At 36.5% G+C, this 26,655-nt stretch overlaps 1 protein-coding gene across 3 annotated transcripts in view; it reads left to right on the forward strand.

Moving 5' to 3' along the window:
- Nucleotides 1-1,969: 1,969 nt before the first annotated feature.
- Nucleotides 1,970-26,655, forward strand: part of LOC135845613 (probable G-protein coupled receptor CG31760) — a 425,069-nt gene continuing 400,383 nt past the window's right edge. For all 3 annotated transcript variants that reach the window (XM_065364298.1, XM_065364296.1, XM_065364297.1), the window contains exon 1: nucleotides 1,970-2,669. In XM_065364298.1, coding sequence (XP_065220370.1) covers nucleotides 2,220-2,669 — 450 coding nt within the window. In that variant the 5' untranslated portion in view covers nucleotides 1,970-2,219. The remainder of the gene's footprint in view (nucleotides 2,670-26,655) is intronic.

The following is a 26,655-nucleotide window of genomic DNA, read 5'->3' on the forward strand; positions in this document are numbered from 1 at the left end:
TGTAGCGGCATGACCAAGGTGACAATTGTCAGATAGTGCAGATGCCATAATACCTCATCTCATGACTTTTGCTGCAAAGATATGATGTGTGCGCGCGCTTAGCTCAGTAGATGAGCGTTTTGAACACCTTTTGAACACGTTTTCTAGGGTAAAATTTCACGCTTAATATTTTTGTTCCATACATTTTCCGCATATTTTGCATAACTTTGCAAAAAAACGCGAAAAACGCATCTTTTTCAGGGTTTTTTGCAAAAATGAGCCGTTTGCAGACAAAACTTCAATTTTATAGATTGGTAGGAAGAAAGTACTTGTAAAAAGACACATTTTGGCGAAAACAGTTTTTGTGTAGTACCCTTCACTTCGGAGCTGTGGCGCTTCAAAGTTTTCTTTTGTCAATTTTACCCCCACCACTACAATAAAATTTTTTGAAAAAAATCGTGTTGAAAGATCCAGGCTTTCCCTACACATTCCGCGTGGTACTAGAATTTTATCCCCATCACTCATGAATACCGAATTTTTCTCCCAAAAAACACGTTTTCTGGCTATACTGACCAAGGGGGGTGGGTTGGGGGGGCGGAAATTACGCTCGAAAATTTTTATTGGAGGTACCCAACAATAATCCATCATGATTTTCCAAATCTCAGAACAGGGCCATTTCACCTATCTTAACCGGGAATACCCTTTTCTGTATTCCCGGGGAAAAAAGTTCAAACTTGGCCATACATGATCATGTATGACGACTTCATACATGATCATACTAAAAAATTGTCCCCCACATGCTCATGTATGGATCATTTGTATGAAATTGCATGTTTTATATCATACATTTTATTCTATAATCTAGAAAAGTGTCTATAATCTGGAAAAATGTCTGAAATTCATTTATCCACATTTGTCTTGCATTCTTAGCACATCGTATGTACTTATACCATTCAGCAAATCATCCCATATATTTTATACTGACAATGTTTTTATTATAAAAATTCATACATTCTCGAATTTTAAGTATGATCATACATGTTCATGTTTAAAAAAATCCCCGCATTTACACATGATCATGGTTACACTAAATCATACTTGATCATACATGATCATATATGACATGTATGATCATGTGGGGGACAATTTTGTAACATGAGCATGTATGGAAACTTCGGTTTATGTATGATCATGTATGCTCGAGTTCATCCACCATACATGATCATGTATGGCCAAGTTTGAACTTTTTCCCCCGGGTTGAGAATAGAAGTAAAAAAAAAAAAAAAACATTTTTTTCCCAATTTCAGGAGTTTATTTTTAAATTTACATGCACATTTTTTTGAGTTTGAGTAATACAGTAATATATTTTCAGAAAGTTTGATTTTGAAAAAGAAAAACCAGTTTTCGAAAATTAATTATAATCCATATACCCAGTAGGCAAATTACGATTTTTTTTTTACAAAAAGTTTTCTCAAGACTGAACATTTTCAAAATTTATCAATAAAATCATATTTTTACAAAATGTAAAATGTAGGTAGATAATATTGAATAGGTACCCAGGAATAGCTAAAATAAACAAAAAACATAACATTTGGATTTGGAATGTGATACGAACTGATCACAGTTTATAGCTATTGATTTAGCGATGACCCTGAACCCAACTTGGCTACTCCTCTGCAGTTATGATTAGTTATAATTTATTCGTAGCGATCCTTAAAACTAAATTATCACACAACAAGACGTTTTCTCTATCAGCTACCTATTTTTCATCGAATGTTAATTCTCCAGTCAGGGTGTTAAAAGCGCTTGCGCGACTCTTATTCGTGTATCTGAAAGACTAAAACCGCTGATTCATAAATTTTCAGTTTGATGGTAACTCGTTCTCTACATTGATGTGTTTGTTATGGGAAAAAGTACCTACTTTCTGCAATTTACGCGCGTATTTTTGAAATAATTTTTTTACGTTTTTATTTTCATTACGTGAGTAATTTTAAAACGATTTAAAAATTCATCAAAAATATAATTTTTCTCTTCAACCGAAAAATGTGGTGAAAATGACAATTTTCAAACGAATAAGCATCTGTTCAAAATTTGTAGTATAATCATGATGTTGGTTTAATTTGGTATGTACTTAAACAGTTACTTATTAAAGCCTATCCATGCAGTAGTCGTGCGAAACGTTGTTCGAGTTTGATGATCGTCGTGATAATTAGAAGACCAATTTCGATACCTTATTTGAAATGGAAAAAATATTTTTTCTTTTATTTGTATTATTATTTTTTCTGGCGAGTGTTTACTGTGAATTAAGCTCTAAATATAATATTCATATTGTCAATACAAGACACGCTAAAAAAAAGGATCATGCTGATCGAGACGATCGTTTCTACTCTAGAACTTATTCTGACGTGTATGAAAATTATGGGACTTCCAGTACGGAACATACGACAGCATATGAGACCACTACAGATTACTCGTATACATCCGATATTCAAGAGACTACTACCAAAGTTCTCTATTACATGACGAGTATTTCTAAGACGACCGTAGACCTACCTTCTACTTACAATGTAAATGATGACGTGGTGACAAAATTGCTACATATTGTTGAATCACAACGTGAACTTGGTGAAAATTGTACTGCGGGCACTGACTTGAACCTGGGCGGAGGAGTCGTCGATCGGTACGCACAGGTGAGTTCGCATTTCCTCTTTCTTCCCTCACTCTTTTGTACACTAAAATTGTCGAAAATTGTTAAATTTGTTCTAATCGGAAAAATTTATCATAGGTATAATGGGAAACCCAAGTTCATAACTTACAGGGAACCCCCTTCCACATGATAATCTCCGAATTCCGATTGGAGTGAAACTTAAACTTGCGGACAATTTTTTTACCCGTCTGGTTGCTAATACCTACAAGTTATTGCAAAATTTGAAAAACCAGTTAAGGCACCTCACCTAATGCAGAGCCACGTATCAAACAAAAATAAAATTACATATCTATTAGCAAACCATACCCGGTTATAAGCTGCACCTCGCGAACGAAAGTTGATTCGATTCAGATTCTCAAAAAGTAAAGGTAAACAATGTTGATACTTAAACTGAACATTGGACTTGTCAAATGGAAATGTAGCCTGTAGGTATTTCATCTGCTCTTACATTATAAGGGAGGAGACTGAGAGTGAATTTTTTAACAACGAGTAAATTTTGCTTCCCTTGCTTTCGGCCCGTTCAGTAAACTCGTCCTCCACTTCGGCTCGTTCAGTGAACAACACTCGTCGTTAAAACGCTCACTTTCGCCCCTTAAGGGTGTAAATTATACGATTTCACCAAACTGATTTAGGAAGCAGAAAGGGTATTCCCAGGTAAAATAGGTGAAATGCCCCTGTCCCCGGATTTTTGAAATTTTGATGAAACATTGTTGGGTGCCTTTTAAAAAAATGTTGGAGCAAACAAAATTTCCCCCATCCCACCCCCTTGCCCACAATTGCCAAAAAACGTTTTTTTCGGGGAAAAAAAATCATACTTCAACAAGTTTCGAATAAAAAATTTTGAATTCACCCAAAATACAAATAAGGTTATATCTCAAAAAAAGTGAAATTTTACATGAGATTGATTTTCTTTTTTTTTTTTTAACTTGATTCATTATTTTCATCAACTTACAATTAATTGTAAGGAATAAATAGCACCTCATTTTAAAGATCCGGTATCGTACCTTCATTTAACGTAAGAACACTTTGAAAAATAAAATCTTAAAGAGGAAATATTTTAATGTTTGGAAAACATTTTGAGTTATAACCTTTCATTAAAATTGGTCTGGAGGTGAAAGGAAGCGTCGAAAAAATTTCATGCTACCAAAATTGTAAAGAATTGAATTTACAAACGACATAATGTCGTTAGTTTTTTTTCTAGAGGGCATAGCGTTTGAGTTTTTCTCAAAAAACTAAAATTTCATTACTTACATGTATGTAGTTGGTTTTGCAGTGCATACATATATGTGTATGGAGGAAACGTGAATCTATCAACGTGAATTTTTTTCAAATCTTTCGGCTCCCCAGAGGCGAGATATTGACTGTGCAGGGTGCCGCGGAAAAAATCACATATTTGGCATCGAGAGAAGTTCCCCAACATACGTCGAGTTTTTGCGGTTCCGACCATGTCCCCAAAATCACCTTTTTCAGAGTCCACCCTCCCTTTTGTGCAAGGAAATAATTTTAAAATTGCACTTTTCTGAATGGCAGCGTGTTTTTTTGGTTCCCGAAAAAAAAAATTACAAAAACAATTTCTAGAGCACATTTTCGTGTATGGATTGTGGTCTAATATGTGTAGGGTCAAGGGTGATACTTTGTTAAAGTGCCATGAAGAGGGCAAACTATCCTAACTTTTGTCCATGTGTTGGGCGAAGGTTCATTTTAGTGCCAAGTGTGGGGCGAATTTGCAAAATTTTGCATGGGTTTTCATGGACTTCGGAGGGCAACCATTTTGTCAGTAGTGTTGTTTCAATGATACTCGATTACAGTGTTGAGGAGCGGAATGAATTTCGTTCCGGGTTCAGGGTTCCGCTCCAGTATGAAAAATAATTCTGTTCCGGTTTCTTATATCGTTCCGCACCGCTTAAAAATACCGTTCCGTTCCGCTCCGACTTTTCTTTTTTGTTTTAGAGAAGGTTGCATTCAATGTAGGTCAGAATTTTCGTGTCCGGAGCAAAAATTGAAGTTGAAATACCCAAAATTTTGAAAAATGGTTGAATTCAGAGTGTTTTAATGAAATTTAAAATCCATCTCACATAAAAGAAGCGCCAAAAACACCCAATGAAATTAGGTGCATTTCCCCGCCCCTCCCACCTCCGCCCAAAAGGGTCTAAGTAAGGTCATTCGTTTGTGCTTCAAGTCCGGTCGTTTGTGCTTTAACCCTTTCGGAGATATTGAGAAAAGTTTGTGGGGGGGCTGGGGAAACGTGAGCCCCCCACCACGGCCAATTGGGTTGAAAATGGTGTCAATCGTTTGTGCTTCGTTTGTGCTTGTTTGTGCTTCAAGTCCCGTCGTTTGTGCTTCGCCCCTTCCCAAGAAAGTGAGGACATCTTGTGGGGGGGGGCTGGGAAAACGCGAGCCCCCCACCACCGCCGATCGGCTTGAAAATGATGGCAATCGTTTGTGCTTCGTTAGTGCTTGTTTGAGCTTCAACTCCCGTCGTTTGTGCTTCCCCCTTCCCAAGAAAATGAGGATAACTTGTGGGGGGGGGGTGGAGAAATGGTTTTTGAAAAAGGGGTTAGAAATGGAAATTAAGGGGAAAAAATTGATGAAATCGTTTGTATTTCGTTTGTGCCTGAACTCATATCACTGCAGCTCCCCTCCCCTTCGAGTTAAGGTTCCTCAAAACATCATGTCTATTAGGGGTTCCCTTAATAATTACAGTAGAGTCCATTCCATGTCAATTCGACCAACGTTTTTGAGTCATGTCGTTCGATTTCGCTCACATTTTTTTTTACAATATCTATCCATCCAAAAAGTAAGAAACCCGCAATCAGTTTGGTACCAGCCCCCTCAGGGGGGGGGCTTCCATTATTTTCACATTGTCTCGAGGTACTGAACTACACAGCAGGGCATTTTTCCAAAGCAATAGTACTTTGATAAAAACTGATTCCACAGTTCGAAAGGGCATTGCATTTTGAACTTTTCAAGCACTTTGAAATTTTCAAAAGTTGAAAGTTCAAATTTTAAAATGGCGCTGCAACAGGGTGCTACCATTTTAAATTCTGAAAAATTTCTAAGATATATATTTTGATGATATTTTTAAATATGCAAGTATGGAGATGGGATCTTTCTACGGTGGTGGAGCACCCTCTCCCCCAAATTTGGGCGAAACTTTCAAAAAAATCTGAGGCATGTGATACATCGAATTGTATGTTTTTGGTGACGCCGAACACGAATATGACGTCAGATTTTTGATTGGATCCCATCCACGGCCCTCAGCACTTCCCCAAATCGGGTAAAAGTTCAAAAAGTGGTTTTGTTCATGTGACACATGAAATATGTATGTACTCGTATAATGTTTTTGATATCACTGAACACGAATATAGCCTTAGTTATTCAAATCGACCTAATTTTACGTATCTCTTTCTTATATTTTGTTCTAAAACTTGCCGTTTCATTTCGAATAATTAAAAATTTTTTGAACACGAAAATCGTTCAAATTTTGCATTAAATTTCTATATAAGTATTTTTCAAAAATTCGTTATGGTGTAAAAAGTTCAAGGCAAAAATAAAATGAAAAATTTAATATCAAAATTATATTTTCGACATCCGTTTGCTTGAAAAAATCTTGGAACGTTTAAAGACATTAGAAAAGCGAAAACAAGCACAAACGATTGACACCATTTTCAACTCAATTGGCCGTGGTGGGGGAGGGGCTCACGTTTCCCCAGCCCCCCACAAACTTTTCTCAATATCTCCGAAAGGGTTAAAGCACAAACGAATGACCTTACTTAGACCCTTTTTGGCGGTGGTGGGGGGGGGCGGGAAAAAGCACCTAATGAAATTTGGAAGGTTTTACTTGGTGTTTTGACTGTTCAGGATTTGATTTTTTATGAGCTGAAAATGGTATATTTCATGTGGATTTGAATTTTTATGAGCTGAAAATGGTATATTTCATGTCATTTACTATGTCTTTGTTATAATTTTCTGGTTTATTGAGGTAAAATTTCAGCAAAAACACGTGTTGTTCACACTGCAGTCTTGCAAAACGTTCATTACAGGTTGAAAGAATTTGTGAGGTCGGAGCGTTAAAAACCCATAAGTATTGATTCGGTTCCGATTGCGCTCCAGTAAATTTTTTGTAAGTTGCTCCAGGTTCCGTTCCACTCCGCAAAAATTCTCCCAAAAGTTAGGGGTTTGGCGTTCCGGTTCGTTCCAGTTCGGTTCCACTCCGCAACACTGCTCGATTACATCAAAATTTTTCATCGGTCACCCGCGCGGGCTTACCCAGCCCATCCCGATATTCTCGGGCAAAAAGCCCGACCTGGCCCGAAACGAGTATGATGTTGTCCAAACCTGACCCAACATGAATGCATTATTTTTGAATTTCCGAAATATTTTTAAAATCAAAGTCACGTCATATTTATTCATTTTTTATCTATAGCTGTATCTTTCAATTTTTTCACTGTCTTAAAAAATAAGTTGAATTCAACACAGTTTCAAAGCGCATAATAATTAATTATCTCTAACTTTTTCACGCCTTTAAAGTATCAAGTATTACGTTAGGAGGGCATGAAAAAATGCGGGGTTTAATGGTTTATCTTATAAAAGTATGCAGTAACTAGCAAAGTTGTTGGAAAATTTGCGATTTTATAGTTTGGATTTTCAAGATTTTTGCTCCTCCCCCCTTGATAAAATTGGTCTGCTTCGAATTAAAATCAAATTTTCTCAAATTTCACGTGTATTTGACATAATTTGGGAGATTTTACTTAGAAAAATATAAAAGTGGGGATTTCACAAATTTTGACCTGGCAACACTGTCACTGCGTATTGTTGCTAGTGTTGCGTGGCGTTGCCTTGAGTGCCATTGTGTACTGAGCCCCGATAAGCCTGACGAGGGGTACATTTCCCTGTATACCTCCCCCCCCATTTTGGGAGGGGCAGTAAAAAGCACCTAGAAGGATAGTGCTGGGTTAGTGCTGGACAGTGCACGCATCCCCGACGTTAGTGCACGCCCCCTTCACCCCAATTTTTTAAAAAAATATGTGGGTGGGTACACGGAAACGTGGTACCCCCCTCCATTCATGGAAGGGGGTTAAAAACCACCTGAAAGGATAGTGCTAGGTTAGTGCTGGATAGTGCACGCATCCCCAACGTTTGTGCACACCCCCTATTTATGTTACGATAAATGCTAGGGAAGTTTTTTGCGTTTTTTCCAAAATGTTCTAAAATGGCCTCATTTATCGTGAGCAGCAAAACCCTCACATCTTGAGATACCTGATTGTTGATCTTGTAATTGGCGAATTGAACTGTCTCCTCTCATTAATTTACGAACACGTGCACGTTTTCAAGCATCAATCCTCGGGGGTAGGTATAATAATACGATCGCTAGTAAAACGATTGCCAATAAATCACACGTGTGTACATATTTTTCAATTCTTTTGATTTGTCCTCGCAGAATTTTATCCTCTGCCGATATTTTACGTGTATTATTTTTCACACGTTTCGAGTCAAAACTCGAAAGCATTGTTTACATCTAAACCCAAGTACCTATTTTTGAACTAACGTCCGTCGCCTTTTATAGATTTTTTCGCGAATATTGCATCATTATATAGTAGGTATCTGTTGGCTTTTGCACTGGAATATTTTCAATTTTAAATAAAATCGTTATTGGAATAGGTACCTACTTAGCATAAAGGAGTTAGAAGAGGTGCATTTCCCCGCGCCCCCCACCACCACCACCGATAGACTTCAAAAATATGTCATTCGTTTGTGCTACGTTTGTGCTGGTTTGTGCTGAAAAGATTTTCGTTTGTGCTGCCCCCCTTCCTGAGATATTTAGGAAAACTTTGGGTGAGGGGGGGTGTAGAAACGGGAGCCCCCCACTTTCGCGTAGAGGGTCCAAAACGGTGTCAATCGTTTGTGCTACGTTTGTGCTGGTTTGCGCTGAAAAGATTTTCGTTTGTGCTGCCCCCTTTTCGAGATATTTGAGAGGACTTGGGGGGGGGGGGGCTGTAGAGACGGGAGTCCCCCCACTTTCGCGTAGAGGGTCAAAAACGGCGTCAATCGTTTGTGCTACGTTAGTGCTGGTTTGTTCTGAAGCTTATTTCGTTTGTGCTGCCCCCTTTTCGAGATATTTGAGAGGACTTTTGGGGGGCTGTAGAAACGTAGCCCCCCACTTTCACGTAGAGGGTCAAAATTAGTGTCAATCGTTTGTGCTACGTTAGTGCTGGTTTGTGCTGAAAATTTCTTCGTTTGTGCTGGCCCCCTTCCTGCGGCATCGAGGGGTTATTTGTGGGGGAGGGCTGGAGAAATGAATTTTAAAAAGGAGGTTAGACGAAAGGTTGAGAAGAGAAAAATTTATGTGTCGTTTGTGCTTGGTTTGTGCTGCCATCCGTAACCCTCTAACCCCTCCCCTCACTGAAATATGGTTTTTCACCATTCGTTAGGATTACGTTACCCCTATTAAACTAAGCGGATTTCTTTTTTTTTTTCAAATTTCATTGCTTTCAACAGCTAAATTGATTCATTATCGCTGAAAAATGCGATTCCTAAAACTTAAGTTCAAAAATTTTATTTTCACCGGTGCCCTTTACGGAAGTTGACGTACGGAAACATGGTGGCAACGTTTTTTTTTTCTTCTCGTTTTTACTTTAAATTCCCAAATATGTTATGTGTAGGTACTTCTTTCATTACGAATAACGATGCATTTTTGACTCGGAAGGGGTACGGTGTAGGGGGTGGAGCTGGGCCCCCAAAAATTGAGTCCAAAATGGAGGGAAATCGATTACGAGTGAATTTTGGTCTCATCGGCGGTCTGATTGATCACAAAACTAGAACACCGTCTGCGGTGCACATCGTAGAATAATTTTGACCCGTGTGCCCTAATTTTTTTTAGATATGAAAGTTTTGTCGAATTCGAGAATTCTTTGACTGAAAAGTCGAAGTAAATACTCTAATTGAAAGTATTTTGGATATAAAGCACTCGAGACAGACTGCTGAGCGAGAAGAGGAGGGGGGTTAAATTCTCCAAAATTTTGAAAATTGGATTTTTTAAATTTATGTATGTAGGTACGTTTGTGCTTACTTTTCAATCATGTTATGTTCCCTCCTCAAGTGTGATGGCCCTGATTTATACACGATGAATTATTATTTTTTTTTTCGGATTTCATCGCTCCCGATAGCTAGATTTATTCATAATCATTAATCCCCAAAAAATAAGACCATGAAAATTTCAGCTCATAAATTTGACCCGTGCCCATTCCCTAAGCTCCCCGTTTCTTTTATGGAAGTTAACATAGATGTACACGGTGAAAACGTTTTTTTCCTAGCTTTATTTGAAGAAACCACTTTTTACTTTAAAATCCCAAAATATATGCTTCATTACGAATTACGATGCATTTTTGACCCTGAAGAGTTATGAGGGAGGAAGAAGAGAGTGATGCTGTGCTCCCAAAAATTGAGTGCAAAATGGGAAAAAATCGATTAAAAATGAATTTTGGTTTCGTCGACTTGTTTGATCACAGAACTGGAACAACCATCTGGGAAAGGGGGGCATCGTAAAATAATTTTTACTCGATGAGGGTTCTTGGGGGGGGGGGGTGAGAGGGTTCATGTACCTCAACTTATTTTGATTATAAAAGTTTGCCGAATTCGAGAGTTTTTGACTGAATAGTCGAAGTCAAGTCAATAAGTATTCAAATTGTAAGTATTTCGGATATGAAGCACTCGAGACAGAGTAATGAGCAAGAGGTGAATGGGGGTTAGATGCTCCAAAATTTTGAAAATGGTAGGTATGTTTGTTATTTATGTAAATTATGAACATTTTCCGGATTCGAGAATTTTGTGAAGGAGGGTTTGAATGCCCCGAAATTTCAAAAATGCTACATTAACTTCGTTGATTCTAATAACATAACATGATTGAAAAGTAAGCACAAACGTACCTACATACATAAATTTAAAAAATCCAATTTTCAAAATTTTGGAGGATTTAACCCCCCTCCTCTTCTCGCTCAGCAGTCTGTCTCGAGTGCTTTATATCCAAAATACTTTCAATTAGAGTATTTACTTCGACTTTTCAGTCAAAGAATTCTCGAATTCGACAAAACTTTCATATCTAAAAAAAATTAGGGCACACGACCCCCCCCCCCCCCCGAGGGGCTTTATGGGTCAAAATTATTCTACGATGTGCACCGCAGACGGTGTTCTAGTTTTGTGATCAATCAGACCGCCGATGAGACCAAAATTCACTCGTAATCGATTTCCCTCCATTTTGGACTCAATTTTTGGGGGCCCAGCTCCACCCCCTCCACCGTACCCCTTCCGAGTCAAAAATGCATCGTTATTCGTAATGAAAGAAGTACCTACACATAACATATTTGGGAATTTAAAGTAAAAACGAGAAGAAAAAAAAAACGTTGCCACCATGTTTCCGTACGTCAACTTCCGTAAAGGGCACCGGTGAAAATAAAATTTTTGAACTTAAGTTTTAGGAATCGCATTTTTCAGCGATAATGAATCAATTTAGCTGTTGAAAGCAATGAAATTTGAAAAAAAAAAAGAAATCCGCTTAGTTTAATAGGGGTAACGTAATCCTAACGAATGGTGAAAAACCATATTTCAGTGAGGGGAGGGGTTAGAGGGTTACGGATGGCAGCACAAACCAAGCACAAACGACACATAAATTTTTCTCTTCTCAACCTTTCGTCTAACCTCCTTTTTAAAATTCATTTCTCTAGCCCCCCCACAAATAACGCCTCGATGCCACAGGAAGGGGGCCAGCACAAACGAAGAAATTTTCAGCACAAACCAGCACTAACGTAGCACAAACGATTGACACTAATTTGGACCCTCTACGTGAAAGGGGGGGCTACGTTTCTACAGCCCCCCCAAAAGTCCTCTCAAATACCTCAGGGAGGGGGTCAGCACAAACGAAATAAGCTTCAGCACAAACCAGCACTAACGTAGCACAAACGATTGACGCCGTTTTGGACCCTCTACGCAAAAGTGGGGGGCTCCCGTTTCTACAGCCCCTCCCCCAAAAGTCCTCTCAAATATCTCGAAAAGGGGGGCAGCACAAACGAAAATCTTTTCAGCACAAACGTAGCATAAACGATTGACACCATTTTGGATCCTCTACGCGGAAGTGGGGGGGGCTCCCCTTTCTACAGCCCTCCCAAAAGTTTTCCTAAATATCTCAGGAAGGAGGGCAGCACATACGAAAAAATTTTCAGCACACACCAGCACAAACGTAGCACAAACGAATGACATATTTTTGAAGTCTATCGGTGTTGGTGGGCGGGGGTCGGGGAAATGCACCTAGTTAGAAGGCCCCACTGGAGGCGGGAATGGGGTATTATTCCCCGGGTCCCGTCTGTTGGCCCATTGGAAAAACAAAACATTAAAAACTCGAGAAATGGTGTGTACAGTACTAGTTTACACCAAACAAAATGTTTCACTTTTTTTTTTCTAAATAGGTAGATACCTATTCAATGGTAAGTAGGTAAGTATGCTATAAATTTGGCGAAAATGCTTTGCAAAACGTTTTCCTATAGGATGGCCATAACGTGTCACGTCTCTTTCGCAATCGCAGTTCATTTTCAATGTGCTAATGTACTCGTACGTAACAGACGTGCTAGACTATTCTTTCTCTGTTTCGGGGTTCCGCTTCGGTGTTCTGCGTGTGTGTTCAAGTTGTGATTTTAACAACGAGCGGCGACAAGCCTTAATGAGTGGTGACGGATATTGGGCAGTTTTTCGTGACGGAATTCGAAGAATTTTTCACTTGAAAGCTCCTGAAGCTTGAAGCGCAAACTGTTAGGGGCGCAAACATGTTGAGAAAAGTAAAAGTGCCAGTCAGAAGATGCCGAAGACAGAATTTAAAAAGAGAAATGAAACTGACTACCAAGAAAAAGAAAAATACACTAGATTACTAACATAACCAAGCATGTCCCACACCCTATCCACTTGTTACAGTTTTTTTTTTACTTCGTAGAAAAATAAATGTTCACTTTATATGTGAGAAATAATTTTATTCAGTGTTGTAAAACGTTTATATTTCAACAGTTGTGCGGAGGGGGAGGGTTGATGTAAATTCCTGTGGAAAGAGCGCTCAATTTTGAATACCATTGTATAGCATAAGGCATGAAAACACCTCAATCCGCCTCTGCTTTCGAGCTTTTCAAATCGTTTCTATTATTTGCATAAGAAGTATACATACTTAGGAAAAAAAGTTACGTATTTTCTCATTCAGATTAAAAAACAATATTAATTCAGTGACATTTTTATCTTCTTTTCGGTACCCTTCCTTCCAGGGCCCAAATTTCAACTTTTGGAGGAAAAAGTGTCGGAAATTTGTTGGATTTTTTAAATTCAAAATTATTGCATATTCAAGGTGTCTAACTGGTCCTTCTAAATTCCTATTATTCAACTATTTTATCCATAAATCCTACATTTTTTCAAATTTTCAACTTTTCCCATTTTTTTTTTCGGAATTTTGAACAAATTTTATAGAAATGGGCCCATTTGTCGACCTTTTTAGATTTTGAATTACACATTTTTGAGAGCTTTTGCCCTCGCTTCGTTCGTGCTATTTGCATCTTCTTTTCTCGGCCCTAGAAAACTTAAGTATTGTTCAAATTCAAGAAATGTTCAAAGTTTGAACCAGAAAAATAAACTCCCTTCTCCATGAAGAAATTTTTTATTTTTAACTCTCAAAACATGATTGAATTTTTGAAAGCTTTTGGCTCGCTTCATTTAGGATTGTTTGCTTTTATTTTTCAAGTTTGAAATTTTTTTAAAAATATAATCATTCGGATTTTTAAAAATGTTGAAACAAAAGAAAACATCGTTTTCTCATAATACTAATTTTTCGGGATTTGCCTTTTCTTTTTTCGATTTTAAATTTTCCAAAAAAATCATCATTTAAATTTTAAAATTTTGAAGCGAAATAATAAACTTTTCATAAGTAACTCACCACACACAAAAAAACGTTGTTTTATATCTCTCGAAATACATTGTTTGCCTACACTTTGTATGCACGAAAGGAGGAGTATCGATAAGGCCATTTTTTGGGCCTGGACAGTTATCAACTCAACAACTCTTAAAATGTTGTAATAAATGTCCCAAATACGAGTCCGTGGTTAATTGACCCAAAATGACCATTTTTTTGGCTCCAGGGGTTCCCAAAGTTGCGAATAAATAAAGAATTTTAGGAACCACTGAGTATTATTTTCAAAAACTTTTTCGACGTAAAATATCTGTTTGAACCTGACGAACGTTATGCGAGGTGATTTTTCCATTTTCGACCCTCGGGAGCAAAAATTGGGGGGTTTTGATTTTTTGAAAATTTTGGAACCACCATTTTGGACGTACCCCTTTGAGCCCCGCTAAAAAGCTTTTTACAGTTAATTAGTATCTGAAAGACGTCCATCTTACCAAATTTTGAGCTCAATAAAATTTTGCGCTGGTACTCAAAAATCCAATTCTCCAATTTTTTGCAATTTCGATATTTTGGGAACCCCTGGAAAACTAGAAACCTGCGATTTGCGCCAAACGTAACGTTTTGAGGTGTATATTCAATTGTCCAAATGAAAAAGTTTAATTAAGCTCCTTGCATATTCGTAATTTTGAATGGTGCATTGTAGCCAGAGAAATTTACATTTGAATTCGTTGGGGCTATTTGGTAACGTGCAAATTTACCATCCATTGTTCTGTTTGTGCTCGAGTTTCAAGCATGAAAATACAAATTCCAGCAGGAAAAAGTATTATTGAGTGTGATTTAATCACAGCTGAAAATTTAGAACGTATTACAAAGGTAAAGGGTGATTTAATCTAAGCTGAAAATCTAGAAATCCAGATGTCCACCAAAAAAATTGTAGGTAATAAGTATAAAACTTCTGAAGCCCAAAAGAAACATACATTTTGATAATGAGGCTGTGGGGGAGGGGGGGTCAAGAGGGATAACAATTTTGATAGAATAAAGTCCATAGCCGAAGTCAAAATTCAAGAATTTTATGCTGTAACTTTTCAAACTGAATATCAGCAATACACTAAAATCTGTTTTGGCTAGGCAGTGGAAATTTTAAATAAATCGCATGTAAAATTTGAATTTTTGCTATAAATATCCCTCTGATGTAATTTTCAACTTTCCGAATGTAAAGGATGATGATGTAGCTTTCTGTAGGTATCAAAATATTATTAAGAAAATAAACATCTTAATTTTGCATAGAGGTGCCTTCAAATTTTCAAAAGGTACTTTAAACTTCTATTAAGTATGTAAATATAAGTATGGATGTGTTTTTATTAATCAAACATTTTATTTTTCTTGATAAAACCTCATTTCCTTGGTTTTTAAGTCATTTTTACATGTGTTTAAGCGCAATTCTCAAATAGCTCCGCGGGAAAAACCTCCAAAATTCCCTACTTGTGCCCCCCGGAAATGGTTTTGGGGGTGAAGAATTTTGATTTTGACCCCTGCAGGTTGTAGCTCTATACGATGCGATACTTTAGCAATAATCACATTTCCGCTAACTTACTTGGAAGTACTTCATTTTTCTACTCAAAGTCGAAAAACCTACCAAATAGCCCCACTTTACAGTACGCAAAATTTTGAGTTAGCAAATAGGTATTTTAATGAACCCAAAATGTTCAGAGTTTTATCTGTCGTTTTATCTCCTTTCGAATTATTTTTTTCCCGAAAGCACTGCCGCTAGCATTTATTGTTCAAAACTTATTGAAACCCAAAGTTGTGAGAAAGTGTCACGTGCGGTAAAAATTCAACATCAAACTAAAATTGCACAAAATTTTCAGTGAACGCATAGAATGAGTACTAAAACCAAAATGTTCAAAAATCAGAATTGTAGTATTTTCTTCAAAATGGTTTTTCACCCAACTCGCCGGTGTTTACCATTCAAATCATGGCTACTTTTCATAACTTTGAGTTTCAGTAAGTAACTTTCGAACAGTAAACACTATCGTTTTGGGTAAAAAACCATCTGAAAGAAGATGACATTTTGACCATTTTATTAATTCAATAAAATACGCATTTATTCTCTGAAAATGTTGAGAAATTTAGTTCAAAGTTGAATTTTTACCCAGCTCAACAATTTTTTTACAACTTTGAGCTTTAAGTTCTGAACAAAAACTCTAGTACTTAAAAAAAAAAGTTTTGAAAGAGGATGAAATTTTGAACATTTTGGTTTATAAAAACTACTTACATATTTATGTTTACTCAAAATTTTGCATAATTTCAATAAAGTTGACATATCAAAAAAATCTGTCCATTAAAAGAATGTAAAAAATCAAATAACTGTACCCATCAAAACGAAATTTCATCCTCTTCAATTTACATACATATGTCCAGGCAAAAATTTTCCCAAAGTTCAACAGTTCCATTAAAAACGAGAAAAACGTATTTATCTTATAATAACAACAGGCAAAGGTATGCAATTGTGTATTTGACCAAAATGTGAACTCGTGTATTAAAAAAAGTACTCGAAAAAAAATTAGCTTTGAAAAAAAAAATAAAAAAATTAATTGGACCTGGTTGGGATTCGATCTGTAGACCTCCGGCGTGGCGATCCGAAGCATAACACACATAGCCACGCGGCTACGTTGGAAATCAGCCATTTTAACGCATTACTGCTGCACTGGACAGTAAAACGTGCATGGGAATATGCATGCTTTAGAATTTAACGGTTCTTTCTTTTTGTACAAATTTAGCCAAAGCTACAGAACTTAATCGGGAACTAAATGAGTTGAAATTTTAAATATACATTGTTTAAACATGAGAATAGTCGCTTTTACTAATTCCAAAGTTCAACTCGTTGCCATTATTTCACATTTGATACTTGAAAAGTGATGAAATTGATAAAACAGCAAAATTTTCGAAAGCTCTACAACCCTCAAAAATCATCCGATTAAATTGAAATTTTCACAACTTATGCATTTCAACCCATAGATTCCGTTTTCAATATCAGTTTTCATTTTTTCAAAATTTAGGGGCCCCAAATGAGGGGGTGAAGGGTCAAATTTCAAAAATTTTCAAAATTTGATTCCAAAAGGTCAGAGCATTCAACGAGTAGAACTCAATTCCAAAATTTCATAAAAATTGGTTCAGCCGTTTTTTCAGTAGCCCTCTTGACCATTAAGAAGAATTTTACAAAAATGACAAAAAACTGCTAAACTCTAAGTCCGCGAATTTTCATCATAGAAACTTTGCTATGGTCTCAAAAGAAAGCGCTTGAAAAATTAGAAAGAATGGTACTTTCAATTTTTCAATTTGACAAACGCTTTCTCAGTAAAATGAGTTGGCGGCACACGCCGCAGTAGTAGGACCGCCACCTCAGGCCAAAGTTGCATAGCCTGCCCCTGCAAGCAGTGGCAGGCTATGCTTTGGCCTGAGGAGGCAGGGCGGAAGTTATGCGCGCGCAGGTATGTATGTCGAGCGGTTGCATACCCAGCCCCTGCGGGCTGTTTATGCAATGCTCGAGGTTTGGGTCTGCAGCCGCCGCTTCGAGCTTTACTTTTTTTTTTACTTTTACTTTTACCTTACGAAGTCAAACTTAAAGTTTAAATTTAAACCTCGCGATGCGAGATGCATACTCAACCCCTGAGGATTGAATATGCATTTTTCCGAGCTTTTTTTTTATTTTTTAACCTCGTGGATCGAGATCGCATATTCAAACCCCTGTAGGCTAAATATGCGTTTCTCCGAGGTGGTATTTTTTTTTCAATTTTGACTTCGTATGCTAAAGGTATTGTCTAACCTATATGTTTAAGGGGTATTTGGCATTTTCGTGTACTTCGTGATTTTTTCTCAAACAGCTATGGTTAAAGGAGGGGTTCAAACGAAGTACTTAAAATGCCCAATACCCCAACATACATAGCTGCGCACGCATAATTATTCTTACCCTTACCTCCACAGACTATGTAACTATAGGCCTGAGGTGGCGGTAAAGTAAATTCAAATAACGTAAATTAAAATGTTGAAAATATGAGAGTACTCACCAATAGAAGGGAGGTGGGGAGGGGGTTATAAAGACTATACAGTCAACACCAATCACTTCGCGAATTGTAATTTTTCAAAAATAACGGAGAAATACTAACACTATACGAATTGTTGAGAGTACTCAACGATAGAAGGGAGGAGGGGAGGGGGGTATAAAGACTATACAGTCAACACTAATCACTTCGCGAATTGTAATTTTTTAAAATAACGGACAAATACCAACACTATACGAATTGTGAAAAAATGATTAAAAAACTGACAACACCAGCACTTATTAATCACAAAAAAAAAACGACAATACCAACGGAAAAAAACGCAGAGGTTTTCACTACAGAGCAACCAACGCAAACACACGCGACTTTACGGCAGGCGACGAACGCGAAAACTGACGGCAAGTCTGGAAGGGTTAGGCTAACATTGCCTAAGTAGAGCGCGCCACATTCGCCTCCCCCACTCCTGCGCACAGGTGCGTGCGCACATTTGTTCAGTACTGGTCATACCATTTGCTTCCCCCACTCCTGCCAAGTACTGGTAGATGCGCGCGCACCTCTGTATGACTGAAGGAGTCAGCATGGTTTGTTAAATTCATGGGAACCAGACAGTGTACGCTTTTGTTTTCCTCTTATCTTTGTTTAGTCTAGAATATTTTTTTCCTTATCAGTTATTTCCCACAGACATTTGACTTCTGGGAAAAAAATATTACCAGTCAGAGGAAATGAGTCACCACTACTTGCTTAAGCTGTGGGTACCAAACAGTCTAAACTGGTGCTGTTTTTTTTGTCCAGAATAATTATTTAGTTTCAGTTAGTCTTTGAAAGTACCTTAAGCAAGATGGATGTTAGTTGTGATTTTGATGTGAGGTGGAAACACCCATTTGCTGCAATAGTTGCTGGTCCTTCAGGTTGTGGAAAGACACAGTTTGTATTGAAATTTCTAAAATATAAGAAGGAGATGACAGATGTACAATTTCACGAAATAATTTGGTTTTATTCTGAATGGCAAACATGGTATAGTGACTATCCTGATATTAAATTTGAAGAAGGTCTACCAAAAATGAATTTTGAGAATACATTACCTAGACTTATTGTTATCGATGATATGATGCGAGAATCAAACAACTCTGTAGTTGATTTATTCACAAAAGGTTGTCATCATAGAAATGTTAGTGTATTTTTCATAACCCAAAATCTTTTTCATCAAGGTAAAGGTCAAAGAGACATCTCATTAAATGCTCATTACATCATATATTTTAAGAATCCTAGAGATAAGGCTCAAATTCAGCATTTAGCTCGATAATTATGTCCAGAAAATATAAAATTTATACAAGAAGCCTATAGTGATGCAACCTTACAACCTCATGGGTACTTACTTTTAGATTTGAAACAGAATACACCGGAGGAAATTTGATTTAGAACCAATATATTTCCCTTGGATGAGAATCATTATGTTTATGTACCAAAAAAATGATGGTCTGGGTAGAGTACTTTTGTAAAGTGCTCAGTTGATCGCCATGTCTCATAATGTGCGGAATAACTTTGAGGTGCTCCAAGCCCTTGTAAAAATGAATTCCAAACAAAGAGCAAATGTATTGAAAGATGCTGATAGTGGTTTAATAATTGCAATATGTGAGTGTGCTTTGAACACTTTAAAAGGAAATGTACCTCTAACAGAGGCTCAGAAGACAAAGTTATGTCGATTCAGGCGGTTGTTGCATGCTTTGGTACACCAGCCCCGCAAGTGGAAAAGTAAACGAGAGCTTCTTGTGCAGAAAGGTGGTGCAATTTTACCAGTACTACTTGGAGCAGTTGTCAGCTCTTTACTTTCACATTATTTCAACTGATAAGAAGAAGAAGAAGAAGAAAAAAAATGCAGCATACAAAGAAAATGATACTTATCTCACCAGAAATGCTATCTATTCAAAAGAATACAAAACCTTCTACAGTTAACAATACAGATAATAGTGATGCATCAAATATACAGGAATATGTGTCAAGAAAAATTGATCCAGTAGAAAATTTGGAAAAAGAAATGTACACCATTTTGAATGACAAAGGTCCTGAAGATAGGGATAAATGGTCAATGTACTATCAGTTATTACAACGATATTTTCGACATATAAATGAAGAACGTAAACCTTGGGTACAAGATCATAGTAGTAGTAGCAGTAGTCATTCACATTTACCAGAAAATAAAATATTAAATGAGCAAATATTAGAAGCAATACCTGTAACAATGCAAAGAAAAGCAAATGGTTTGTTGAACTGGATAGGCCGGTCTGGTGTTGTAAAATGGAATGATATAGGCGAAGTTACTATTGGTGGGAACAAAATTTTAGGTTCAAATATTATTGATTTAATGAGAGATTTGTTAAGTAATCGAAAAGTTAATGCTCCAGTTGGTATGAGGGAGTTCTGTGTAACATTGAAACGACTTAATGTGCCAGACACCTTTATAATAAATCGAAACCATTGGGAAACATATGCATCATCAAAATATAGGCCGACACATTTAGATTTATCTAATTCATATCAATCAGTGTCTACTAGTACTCCTACAGAGCCAACTCTTCAAAAACATGCCAGTTGGTCTTCACAAATGCAATCAACCACACCTATTAGATCATTGTCTGGATCAGCAAAGAAAACCCCATATCAGACACCAACAAGTACACCAAAAACAAAAACACCACAAAAGTCAAAAAGAAATAAAAAACCAAATAAAAAGTGGGATTCATTCGATTAATACCTATAAATAGTAATGGCTAGTCTGCAAAAACAATTAGAAAATATTTATTATAATGTTGAACAGCCTCAAGCATATGGCGGAGTTCATCCTTTATTGAAACGTGTAAAAGGTAAGATATCAAAAGATGAAGTAATAGATTGGCTAAGATCACAAGATACATACACCTTATTCAAACCTACTAGAAAGAGATTTGTTAGAAATCGTTATGTGGTTACAAACATGAATGACTTATGGCAAGCTGATTTGGTGGATATGCAAAGTATGAAAGAACATAATGATGGTTATGCATACATTCTAACAGTAATTGATGTATTCAGTAAGAAAGCATTTGCGCAACCTTTGAGACAAAAAACTGCGGTTAATGTAATTAAGGCGTTTCAAATGATATTTGATAGTAATGATGGACATAGACCTATGAAACTGCAAACTGATAAAGGTAAAGAATTTGTTGCGAAAGAGGTACAGAAATTTTTCCTCAAAAACGGGGTTACTCATTTTACCACTTCAAATCCTGAAGTAAAAGCATGTGTAGTAGAAAGGTTCAACAGAACATTGAAAACCCGCATGTATAAGTATCTATTTTATCAAAATGATGGACGTTATGTGGATCACTTGCAATATATGATTGATGGGTACAATAATTCATACCATCGGTCGATCAAAATGACACCCTGGGAGGTTAATGAAGATAATATTTTGATAGTTTATCAAAATTTGTACAGTAAACTAATGGAGATGCGAAAACCAAAGTTACATGTGGGAGATTATGTTAGATTGTCAAAAACTAAAGATGTTTTTGTAAAAGGTTATACAATTTCATTCACCGAAAAAGTTTTCAAAATTGTCAAAGTCATACCTCACACTATACCTGTGTATGAGATTGAAGATCTGAATGATGAGAAAATAGAGGGACAATTTTATGAGAAAGAATTGCAAAAGGTAAATTATAACCCTCAAGGTGAATTTCTGGTGGAGGAGGTTATAAAAACTCGGGGTAAAGGTGAAAATGCGCAGTGTCTTGTGAAGTGGCGAGGTTATCCAACGTCTTTTAACTCTTGGGAGCCTGCTACAAATATCAGAAATTTATAAGTTGTCAAAAAAAAAAAAAAAAAAAAAAAAAATGGATGACAATAATTTTTACATTACCCTGCCCAGTAATGTGTCAATGGATATGTTTCCACAGAACACTTTGGCTCATTACATCACAAAATTACCAAGTAGAGTTGAATTGGGTTATGAACAATGGGAAGTAGCATTGACAGAAGTAATGTATCCACCTCGTTTTTATAATATAGGGGGAGATGAAGGGTTGTTCTACTTGGAATGTGGGACATGTGAAATCAACAATGGTCCTAATCAGCCAGCAGAATTATATTATAGTGTAAAGTTGTGCATTCCCAAAGGTATGTACAATAGTAAAGAAGCATTGGTTGAGAAGATGAACACAGTAGCTATGGACAAACTCTCACAATACATCAGTCGTGAAAATGGAGAAAATTTAGAAAGGAAAAAAGTTATTGATATTGACAGTGAAAAAGATAAAGTTAAACTTTATGAGTACTCTGGGGATGATGGTAGCATTTCTTTACGAATTTCACGAATGAGTAAACATTTAAGTAAAATGTTAGGATTTCTAAATTTAGAGGACGATGATAAAAACAATAAAGAGTTTGACATTAAATGGCCACATAACAACAATGAGGATGATGATGAAGATAAATACAATGAAGAGTTTGACATTGAAGGGTTACACAACAAAGTTATTAAGATCCCTACTTCTGAACTTGTAGCATCATTCTACTCTAATATTCACTATCAATACCCCAATCATGCTTATGTGTACTGCGACATTGTAAAACCAAATATTGTTGGAGATACCTTTGCTCCTTTGTTGAGAATAGTAAATCTGGAAAGTCATACTAATAAAAAAGTGATAAGTGTACTATTCAATACGCTATATTATGTACCAGTAATGAAACGTGAATTTGAAACAATCGAAATACACATAAGAGATGATCTTGGTGAACTTGTGTCATTTGATTCTGGGAAGTTGAACGTGAGGCTGCATTTTCGTCGCTCTCCAAGTTAGCTGCAACAGCAAGGCTAGTAACGTTTTTTTTTTCAAATAATGCAAGGTTACGGTAGAAAATACATTGGAGGTGTAGGAGCTGGAAATGGTGTAGGTCAAATTCTCACCTATGAAGATTATTACAAACAACAGGCGGGACATGGGATTTCACCTCATTGGTTTGTAGGTTCTCCATATCAAAGGGGTCATGGTATTGGTAGTTTCTTGGGTGGTTTATTTAGGACAGCACTACCTTTGTTGAAAAAGGGTGGTTTAGCTATAGGAAAAGAACTTCTGAATAGTGGTGTAAATGTGCTTGGTGATATAGGTGATGGTACAAACATAAAAGAATCTGTCAATGATCATTTGGGGCAGGCTGTTAATAATTTGAAACGTAAAGCTACAGACAAGGTAGTAGGCTTCTTTCAAGGAGGAAAAGGTTATAAATGCAAAAGACGCAGAAAATCTTGTCAGTCTAAGAAAGTTACTCGTACAAGAAGGTCATCCACGAAGCAACGCGGCAAAGGTGTTAAGAAGACCACAACTACAAAGCGCAAAGCAGTTCGAGCCAAAGTAACTCGTAAAAGAAAACCATCTGTAGCAAAGCGAAATAAACATAATAAATACGATTTATTAGGTGGAGATATTTTCTCACTTTGAAGACCACAAAGAAGATGTCCTTCATACACAATCAATCAGTTGAATGTACAAAATCCGAATTGGATTTATTTGCACTACCTCCAACTCAACCAGTGTTGCCACAGAAAATTTTTCTGAAGTTCCGAAAAATGTTCCGAAATTCAACAAAAAGTTCCGTTTTTTTAAAACATGATTTTATGCAAAATTTCAATGTTTTTTGCTATGAGAGGGGTGACCTATCAGTAGCGTAGCCAGGGTTATCTCAAGGAGGGGGCAATTTTTACGCATGAAAAATTGAAATTAAGGGTAATTTTCTGGAAAGTTATCGTGATATGTGGTGATTATATGAAAATGAAGGCAAAATTACCGCTCGAGCGAAGCTAGAGCGAAAATTTTTAGAAAAAATGGGTCCAAACAACAAAAAAACGTCCATTTTTGCATGTTTTATGTCAAGTTCCGAAAAAAAGTTCCGGTGAATGAAAAAGTTCCCAAAAAGTTCCTCAAAAGGAAAAGTTCCGGTCAATGTTCAGACAGCTCTGAAAAGTTCCGGATTTGGGAACAAGTTCCGGAATTTGGCAACACTGAACTCAACTTAGCATTGAACGAGCAGACTTTGTCGAATATAAACCAATTGCTACAATAACAGAAAATGCACCCATTGAATTTTGTATACCAGGCATTCGAGAAGAATATTTGGACTTGGCTCATACTTTATTGTATGTTAAAGCGAAAATTGTTGATGATAAAGGAGAGCCATTCAAAGCAGCCAATGCAGAGGTTGGCACTATTAATAATTGGATGCACTCTTTGTTTTCGCAATTTGATGTCACTCTTAATGGCAAGAATGTTTTGTCAGTGAGTGCAAATTATCCATATGTGGCATACTTGGAAAATTTATTGAATTATGGTAATGATACAATGGCTACAAGATTGGGTAATGTTCTGTTCTATAAAGACACACAGGGACAGATGGAGGCTTTAAAAGATAACAAAAGTTTTCTTGCAATATGGATTTGTGTCAATTACACACGAGGTGTTGAAATGATTGGACAACCGCATGTTTCATTTTTCAACCAAGACAAGTTATTGATCAATGGTGTAGAGGTGAAGATTAAAATGCATAAATCAAGAGATGCTTTTTGTCTCATAACAAATGGTACTGAATACAAAGCTGTAATACTCGATGCATCATTACGAGTACGACGTGTCAAGATTAATCCAAATATTGCCATAACACATTCAAAAATTTTGGAGCGCACCAACTTGAAGTATGCAATTGGAAGAGTTGAAGTAAAAGTACAAACTCTGTCTCAAGGAAGTAAAAATCACACCATTGACAATCTGATACTTGGACAACTACCCAAACGTATAATAATGGGTTTTGTATCAAATGCAGCATATAACGGAGACTTTCAGAAAAATCCATTTAATTTCCAACACTATAATTTGAATTATCTATCTCTGTATGTTGATGGTCAACAAGTTCCATCGAAACCTTTGAAACCAGACTTCAAGAATAATTTCTATGCAGATGCTTATCAAACACTCTTCAGCGGTATGGGTATACATTTCAATCAAAGTACACACACCATCGCATATGATGAGTATGCTTCAGGATACTGCTTATATGCATTTGATCTTACTTCCGATCTGTCTGCCCATATACCAACACATTGGAATCTTATTCGACATGGATCGATGAGAGCTGAACTTGGTTTCAGTGAAGCATTACCAGAAGTCATTAACATGATTTTGTATGCAGAATACGACAATGTTATTGAAATAGATAAAGCCCGAAATGTAACCACTGATTTTGGAAGTTAGAGGTTCAGTTTTCAAGACAACAGCAGTCTCGCATGACGTACATAGATATTGAAGAAATGAATACTATACAACTGAAATTTGATTTGCTCACACATATCTCTTCATTACATGAAAATGTTTACGCATTGGATCAATTACCTCTTACACCTGTACCTTTACCTGCCAATATTATCATTAATTTGGATAAAAGTACCCAAGAAGGAAGTCACTGGGTGTGTATACACATAGATGCTGGCAGTGTTGGCGTCCCGTAACAGTAACTGTAACGAAAAATGAAAATAACGAAATTTTTTTCGTTACAGGTAACGGAACTGTAACGAAAACATTATTTTGATCATGTGATGTTGTGTAACTGAAACGTAACGTAACGATATTTTTCTTGATGTAACGTAACGAAAAACGAAAAAATTCTGTTACCTTTTTTGTTATTTTTTTAGTTACAATATTTTCAAGTTGAGTCCAAAAAAATGAGATTTTTTACCTTCCAAGCTTGACTTTTTCAAAAATTCCCTTTTTAATGAACGTAATTGTATCATGATTATATCTGTAACGAAAAAATGTAACGGTATTTTTTTCGTTACACTGGTATTTAAACCTTTTGGTTCCGTTATTTTAGCCATTTCTGTTACAATTTTTCGTTACAAATGCATTTTTCTTTGAAAATATCATCAATTCTACGTTGAAAAAACGTTTCTGTAAGGAAAAAATCGTAACGGAAATAACGAAAATAACGTAATGAAAAAATTCAAGTACCGGTGTAACGAAAAATACCGTTACAGCATTTTTTTCGTTACAAGTACTGTAACGAAAAAACGTAACGAAAAAAATGCTAATTTTGTAACGTAACGAAATAACGGAACGAAAAAAAATATCGTTAAAATAACGGAACGAAAAAAAATATCGTTACGCACAACAATGGATGCTGGGAAGAATGCTGAGTATTTCGATAGCTATGGTTTCCCGCCCTTATATTCAGAATTTACAACATTCCTGAAAAGAAACTCTAACATTTGGATTTATAACACGCAACCATTACAAGCTTACAACTCTACAGTGTGTGGACAGTACTGCTCTGTCTATCTGTACTTCAGATCACAGAATTATTCACTCAAAGACTTTCTATCATTCTTTACTACAGATAGAACCAACAATGACCATGTTATTATATACCTTTACAACTTGATATTTTGTGGAAGAAGAACTGGTTATCAACACATTACTACCAAACCTTTAGTAAATGAGATGATAAAATGTTTACTACGTGTATAGATACTATTCGCGCTCTCTATCGGTATTAGTTACCATTTACCTCGTCTGTATATTTTCCCTTATCTCTCTATCAGTCCACTTATAACCGTTGTGTAAATATTACGTGTAATTATAGCAAGTATGCTTTAATGAGTATTTCTTTCTTTTTTACTCGAATATACGCAAAACAAATGGTCCTTCCGACCTGAATATCAGTTAACTCGATTATTAATCACTCGTTTCTCTCGTTTAAATCGATTACAGTGCAATCGCGTATGTGTTTTAATTGATCTCGAACATCTCTCGGAAAACAAAAGTTTTCACCTCGTCACCTCGTTTACTCGCTCCTGTGTTCCTGTCAAGGAAAATCTACCCGAAACCAACTCGAATTCAACTCGTTCCAGCTTCATTCGAATCAACCTGTAAGTCTTCATCGTAATTTACTTCGTTGTG

Source organism: Planococcus citri, chromosome 4, assembly GCF_950023065.1.
Source record: "Planococcus citri chromosome 4, ihPlaCitr1.1, whole genome shotgun sequence".
Taxonomy (NCBI): domain Eukaryota; kingdom Metazoa; phylum Arthropoda; class Insecta; order Hemiptera; family Pseudococcidae; genus Planococcus; species Planococcus citri.